This window comes from Helianthus annuus, chromosome 17 (genome assembly GCF_002127325.2).
Source record: "Helianthus annuus cultivar XRQ/B chromosome 17, HanXRQr2.0-SUNRISE, whole genome shotgun sequence".
Lineage (NCBI taxonomy): Eukaryota > Viridiplantae > Streptophyta > Magnoliopsida > Asterales > Asteraceae > Helianthus > Helianthus annuus.
In genome coordinates this window covers 131,947,752-131,955,486 of record NC_035449.2, presented here as the reverse complement: position 1 = coordinate 131,955,486, position 7,735 = coordinate 131,947,752, and the positions used below count along the sequence as shown (strand labels likewise).

Sequence of the window (7,735 nt, the reverse complement as noted above, 5' to 3'; positions counted from 1 at the left end):
ATGAATATGGTACCGGTACCAATGTTATTTGGTTGATATTGGTTTAGTTTTCAAGGAAAGAACAAAAAATAACTATATTTGATACGTTACTATACAAGTACCGATAACAATGTTGTTTGGCACATTAAGAAAATCATTAAAAATGAATATGGTACCGGTACCAATGTTATTTGGTTGGTATTGGTTTAGTTTTCAAGGAAAGAACAAAAAATAACTATATTTGATACATTCAAATAATTTTATCTTATCCTGGATAAAAATAAGTACGCCGTAACAAATATTCGAAATTTATAAAACATTATATTATTTTGCTAAAATAACGAAGAAGGTAAGTTCGTCACTTTAAAAAAATTAAATCACAACATAACGTTGATGACATGTACGCATGTGTTTTGAGCGCTTGTAAATTATTATTTACAACTCGGTTTTAAGTATATCATAATGACATATTTAGAATTTTATAAAACATTGTATCCTAACAGTAAAAAAATATAATATGTTTAAAGTAATTTTAGTATAAATATTATTATAAAAAAGATTTATTTTAAAATAGTAAAATAAAAGCCACAATAAAAAAAGTTCTAAAACCTTTTCCTTTGAAATAGTAAAATACCAGTCATAATAAAAAGACATTTTCAAAACAACACTTGTAAGTAATATATTTAACATTGTATCTTTTGTTTAATTAATTGTAATTTACTGGACATGTGATTTGCATTTATTAGGATATATAATATATAATAAGGCTCGTACAATAGTTAGTTATTAAATATAAATAAATAAATAAATAAATAAATATGACATGGGGGCATGGGGCTCAATCAAAAGTTTTGATTTGGTGATTATCAACACTTTACATTGTTTCTTTATCATCTTCTTTACCATAGTTGTTTTGAAATTAAAACAATACAAATATAAATATGCTAAAAGGATATAGAGTTTCTTTTTTTTTAACTAACAGAAAAAATAAGGAAAAAGAAAGTCAATCAAGCCAAATCATTCATCTCCTCAATACTTATAACAATAAAAAAGTTTTACTATTTGTAAAACTAAGAATGTAACCCCGTATCTACCAGATGTGGTCTAGTGGTAGGGAGATTTGGGTTCTCCAATGAAGACTTACTCAAGTTTAATCTTTACTTGTGTTACTTTGGTGGATTAGGCAATGATGGATAGAGCCTAGCCTTCTTGCAGATGTGTCAGGCTCTATCCTGAGCCCACTCGAGTTTTAATCCGACCGTAAGTTACGCCACAGAGTTCTGCTTTTGTGGTGGCACAACAACTGTCAAGCGGCAGCCAGCAGTATAGTTTCCCGGGGGAACACTCAAGCCAAACTCTAAAGCCAGTGTAGGCCCGGTTAAGACTACACAGTTTGACTGGAGTGGGGCAACGGGACTCTCCAATTTAAAGAGTGTGGTAGCCTAATACAAGAAAGTCGTCGTTCAAAAAATATGTAACCTCGTCTTAGAAAAATCTTCCTGAAAGACTTTGCAATTAAACCTCGTCTTAGAAAAATCTTCCTGAAAGACATTGCATTATTATTACACACGAACAAATGACACAATCCTTTATTTAGAGAAAAAGGGGTTGTTTGACAACTTCTGAATGGTTAAGTGATGAACCAGTAAGAGGTCTAAATCACTAAGAGACGGTATAATGCTTAAGCCTTCAGAGGCAAATGTCTGACCCATTCAGATTAGAGGTTTTAATCATCCAGACTCTGTATAATACTTAACCATTCAGAGGCAAATGTATGAACCGTTCAGACATCTGCTCACGAAACAAACAGTCTGAACCATCAAGTGTTGAACCAGTAAGAGGTTTGAATCATTAACAGCTTCATTAAGAGGTAAACAAACAGCCCCTAAGTAGGCATTACATAACTTATGTTTTTCCTCTCAGCTTGATTGACTTGATCTTCGGGTCTTATTTCGAGGCCCATGGGCCAATGTAACCCAAGATCTTTCTCTTTGGTTAGAAACTTAGAGCCATCCAATTTCAAAGTAAAAGGAAGGCTCTTTAAACTCGTTGATTTACATAGTATAGTGGCTTTAGAACTATAAAAGCACCATGTGTTACGATTTCAAGAAACTTATCATTTTGGTATGTGCCATACAATCACACATATATGTTTAGGGTGCAAACGAGTCAAATAACACTTCAAGCTCAACTCGTTTACTTCAGAAAATTTGAACTAGGCTTGTTCCTCTTAGCCCAAAGGTATCACTCCCAATAGTTGAGAGAGTTGGTCGACAACTTATGTAGATTTTAGTAGTCGTAGTTTAGCGTAAAAAAAGTGTACAACTTTGCATACGAATTCAATTATGTTTACATGTAATTATAATTATAATTCTATATACAATGCAAACATTATACTATCTAGTTCTTGTTACAACTATATATAATTATTAATTAACTATTATGTTTATACAGATAATAGCCCCACCCTAAACACACTCGGTCCTCGTATATTAACTTATCCTCGTCTTCAGTGGCAAAGCTTAAGATTTCCGACAGGGGGTCGAAAACGTATATACCAAAAATTTCTATAAAACCGGGGGGTCAAAAACGTATATACCCAAAAAATTTCTATACGAAAACTATATACTCTCCACTACTGAGCGAAAAGTTCGGGGGGTCGGCCGCCCCCACAAAGCTACGCCCTTGCTCGTCTTAGGCTCAAGTGGACTCCACTCGATACGAAGTTTTAGCAAGACAGTCTCGAGTAGTTTACAAACGGCTCAACTTGTTCACGCCCTTATATTCACAACTAATATATACAGAAGGGAGGTCATGAAACATGTGAGGTTGGTTTTATAAATGGGTTGGGATTCAATAAACACAAAGCCCAAATCTGTAAACCCAATTAAACCACACAACATGAAGAAAAACAAGCATGACTAATATGAACATTTTAAACCACACAATCCCGCCTCAAAACAAGAACCCGAAATCACATTCACCAACAGAGTACGACTGATATGTGTCGGGTTTTCTGTAATGTACTAAACAAAGCAATCTTTATCAACAACGTATCGATGAACAATAGTCATTCACAAACAAAAAGGCAAAGCGCGGGTAAAAAAAAGCACGCGTCTTTATACATACATCGTTACCTAAAACTCTGCACGTTTCATGAAAACCTCGGTTTAGGCGTGGGCGAGTTCAGTTGATGTTGATGAGGATGATGATGAGGCCCGAGCTTCTGAATCCAATGGCGAAGTCCCTTTTTGTTGTCTAAACCCCGGTTTTGTAAATGATTCAAGTTTCCATTACGCGCTATTAAAGTTTCAAACTCCTCTAACACCTTCACCACCTGCCAGAATTCCGGCCTCTTTTCGGGATTTGTAGACCAACATTGCTCGATCAATGCTCTCATTGCCGGAGGACAGTTCGCCGGAATAGACGGTCGGAGATTCTGGAACCGTCAAAATAAATAGTTTAAAACTAAACATATACAGAGCAAGAAAACATACGCAATACCTTATGAACTACGGCAAACGCGGCTTGTATTGGAGTCATATCTTTATATGGGATCGTTCCGGCCACCATCTCCCACAAAATGAGACCAAACCCGTAGACGTCAACTTTCCGGCTGTAGGATTTTCGTTTAATCATCTCGGGGGCCATCCAACGGTATGTTCCCGGATCATCGTCCAAAATATCAAAATACACCTCGTCACAACCGATCCCGAAATCAGCAATTTTGAGCTGAAAATCTCCGTTTATTAATATATTTTCGGGCTTGAGGTCTCGATGAATAATGCCCTGAGAATGGATGTATTCCATTCCACGAGTGATGTCTAACGCCATCTTGATAAGCTTTTTCAATGGAAGATATTCCTTCTCTTTTCCCGTGTTATCCTCGAGCTTATGTAAGTATGCCCTTAATGAACCTTCTGAGAGGTACTCAGTGATGATACAGTATACTCGTGGTTGTCTACATGCCGCCACAAACTACCGCCAAAAAAAAAAAAAAACTCAATTATCTGATTACCCAAATTGTTTTTCTAAATCCAAATATCTGGAAATCAGAATCATGGTCACAGTCATAATCAATACAGCCAAACAGGTCAAAAATCTAACATGACATGAACCGAATACAAAATTCACAGGTTTAGGTTTTGTCTAAACGGGCCTGGGTTAATTAAGGTAGAACGCCTGGGCACGTTTAGTGTCCAGGTCGACCTACCAAAGTTCGTGCGTTGACCAGAATATTTTTATAGTTTTCAAAAAAAAAAAAGTTTTACTTCATAGCTAAAACTATTATTGGGGCATCATGTTTTATAATTTAAAAGGAGTTTTTTTATAAACATTTGTAGTTTTTGTTCTCAATTGACAATTTGTAATTTTAGAGTATTAATATGCTAAAAATAAAAAAATGCTAGTTAAACGGGCCATGCATATCAAGCGATGAAAGCTTTTGTCATGTTGGAGTTCATGTTTCTGGACTTTCTTTTCGGGTTCGGGTCAAACTTCCAGGTTTGTGTCGGGTTTGACCCGCCAAGTCGCCAACCAACCCATTTAACACCCCCTAGTCAAAACTCAAAACCGATAATTCTAACTTCAAAATCACAATGATCAGTATAACACCACATCCAACCCCCCCCCCCCCCCCAGTAACTGTATACACTTCTATATTGCAGGATAAAAACAAAGAGCAAAAGATGTATCACCTTAATGACGTTTCTATGGTTGAGACGCGACAAAAGATTTATTTCTCTTGTAAACTGATTCTCAAGTCGAACGCCCAGTTCTTCATTTTCGTCATCATCAGGGACCCTAATTATCTTAACCGCAACGGCTTCATCATTATATATCCCATGGTAAAGCTGACTATTCGCACCATGAGCAAACCTATGGCCAAGAAAAAGCTTCGAAAGATCAGCCATAAAATCATCAACCGTCTCAGCCGCGCTAACTTTCCCTCCACCATGGTCAAACAACTTTGACCACGAATAATCCCGCTTCATCTTCTGCTTCCCACTAATCTTCATCGAATTAAACTGCTTAAGAGGACTAGCACCGCCACGCGGCGACCTTATATCAACCGCACTCGTCATGTTTCGTTGAAACATCTTTTTCCCTTTATACCCTTTCTCTGTTTCCACTCTTTGAGGATGTGGAGTCGAGAATCGTTTAGTATCCGACCTCGCTTCCTTAAAGGTGTCGGGAAGACTCGTTTTCGGGGGCGGTGTGACCGTTCTATACTTGTTTGTAACCGGATTCGTTTCGATTTGCGTGGGTTTCGCGTTTGAGAGAGCTTTTACCGGCCGTGTTTTCATACCCGCGAGTCGAATTGGTTCGACATCGGTTAGAAATGATGATAATGTTGCAGAATCTAGTCTATGACAAACTGTATGAGAAAACTTTGTTCTTCTAATCCAAGAATTAGCCTCCCCCTCCATTGTTGACCTCTAGAACAAACTACCCTACTCGATTTTCGAGTCGAAATTGATCAAGAACAGTTGTTTTGTGAACAAGATAACTCCATATGTACAGCTAATCCTATATCCCTAATTACACAACACATAACTTGTTCAAGAAATCTTAAAAATCAACTGGAATTTCAAGAACACAAACATAAACAGATTTGAGGGTACCTTTGATTAACTGAGGATAACTTGAGCTATACAGACAGATCTAGATTAAAGATGAAGACTTTTTGGCATCAAAAGTCAAACACCATCTTCCTTCAAATCCTGAAAAACCCCACAAAGCTATAAATTAACAAACAATATAAATAATAATAATTAAATCAAGAAATCAAGAAGCATACATGATTGCAAGAGATGGAGACAATTATTAGCCCCTAAAACACTAAAAAAAACTATAAAAACATAAACAATCAAATAAAAAACCTACCAAAAGAGTATGTAGTTTGATGTCTTCTAGACACAAAAAATCAAGACATTTTCAAGATTTTTTTTTTTTTATATATATTTATTCAAATGGGTATGGAAATGGGAGGAAATGAAAAAGAACCCACAAAAAAAGATTTGATTTTTTTTATTTAAATGGGGAAAATGGTGGTGGTATATTATACGGATCTTTGTGTGTTGGTATGAGTTTGATAATGATTCGGTGGGGCCGGCGGTAGGGTGGCGGATGGTGGTTTATGGTGGTGATGTTTGGTGGGGACCAACCTTGGTTAATAGGTTTTACAAAGTCAAGAAATTACAAGCATGTGAAGAGAAACTATTAATGTGTACATGCATGTATACATATAAAGAAAGAATGGTACCATCACAATCATGAGTGGGGTGGGGGTAGGGTTGGGTTATTGAGAGAAAGCCAAAAGGAAAAAACCATTGCCTCTTTGTATTCTTTATAAACAACATTCTTTCTTTGTTGGGTTTTGTTTGTCACTTTAGTTGAGGCTTTAGCCCCTTTCAACATGACAATATTGGCAAAGTATACCACAAATTATATGGATTTTAGAGCATCTAATTGGATTACTTTTTTTACTTCTTCTCATCTCCAAAATAAGGATGAAGTTTAAAGCATTTATAGTCTATAATAACTTCATTTGTACATGAAAAAAGAGAAGTTAATAAATAAATAATGTTTAATTGAACAGAGACACATTCTATATACTAAAAGCATCCACAACAATAGATCAAATCCAAGCTTCTGTCTGAACAGAGACACATTCTATATACTAAAAGCATCCACAACAATAGATCAAATCCAAGCTTCTATCTAGTTACTAGTTAGTATGTCACATCGTTTCAAATCATCACCGCTCCGAACCTTATTTTTTCCTTCAATAATAAACCATTTTAAACATCCACATCATACCCCACTTTTTACACAAAAAAAAACATTGTAAGTGGGTGATCCCCACTCATTCCAAACCATACTCGTCCGCTTGAGTAGACCACCTCTCACTAGACCACCTCCTCCAACAAGGTTTGTCAGCATTGTGGTTTGTGGAGCAAACCTCTCCAAAAAAAATGTGAACAATTTTAATATATTATTGGTCAATTTATTGCTTCTTTTGTTTTTTTTATAATTTTAATTAATTTATGTTTTAACCTTGAACTTTAATAAAGTAGTAATACAACCTCTAAACTCCAATAATTTTTAGAGTAAATTATTGGTTTGGCCCCTTGTGATTTAGCCAGTTTAACCATTTTCGCCCAAAAAAAAATCTTTTGACATATCAGACCCCGAGGTTGCATTTTATAACGGTTTTAGCTCATAATACTAACTTTTTTACTTTTTTACAGTTAGGTGTAAGGTTAATTAGATCATTATATACCTTAGGGTTGTTTTTATAATTACAAAGTTCTTTTAATATTTAAGAGATTATTAATGCAATTATTCAAGTTCTTTTTATTATTTCGTTGTTTTCACGATTATTATTTAGCAAAATGCGTTTCAAATATACAAATACTAGGCTAATGCCCGCGTTAAACGCGGCTTCAACAAAAAACCAATTATTTATGTTCAAATTTAATACTATGTAAAACACATACACTGGAGACCAAAAAAAATAAAATTAATGCAAAATGTGGCATGTCCCTCTTTTGGAGGCAATGCTACCCTCGGCCGTACTGGTCTGAGTCAGCAGGGATACAATCCCCCAAGGCCGGTTTAAAGTTTTAATAGTAGTTTATTTATAAGGGATTCAAGTTGTTCTTACTTCCCCCGATTTCATGCTATCTGGCTCAAGAGAAGTCCTAATAAGCTTGAATTAGGTCCGCACAGGATTTATACACTAAACGAGGCA

General features: G+C 35.7%; 1 protein-coding gene across 2 annotated transcripts; it reads right to left on the bottom strand.

Annotated features, from left to right (window-relative positions):
* Positions 1-2,883: 2,883 nt before the first annotated feature.
* Positions 2,884-6,124, bottom strand: LOC110922287 (serine/threonine/tyrosine-protein kinase HT1). Of its 2 annotated transcripts, none has more exons than XM_022166603.2 (5): positions 5,866-6,124; positions 5,604-5,702; positions 4,677-5,516; positions 3,484-3,957; positions 2,884-3,418 (listed from the first exon to the last, which is right to left on the bottom strand). In XM_022166603.2, exons 3-5 carry the CDS (start codon positions 5,406-5,408, stop codon positions 3,134-3,136), a joined length of 1,491 nt encoding a protein of 496 aa, XP_022022295.1. In that variant the 5' UTR covers positions 5,409-5,516; positions 5,604-5,702; positions 5,866-6,124; the 3' UTR covers positions 2,884-3,133. The 2 variants fall into 2 exon arrangements, with proteins under 2 accessions (XP_022022295.1, XP_022022296.1); XM_022166604.2 differs by having other exon boundaries at positions 5,780-5,954.
* Positions 6,125-7,735: the final 1,611 nt, after the last annotated feature.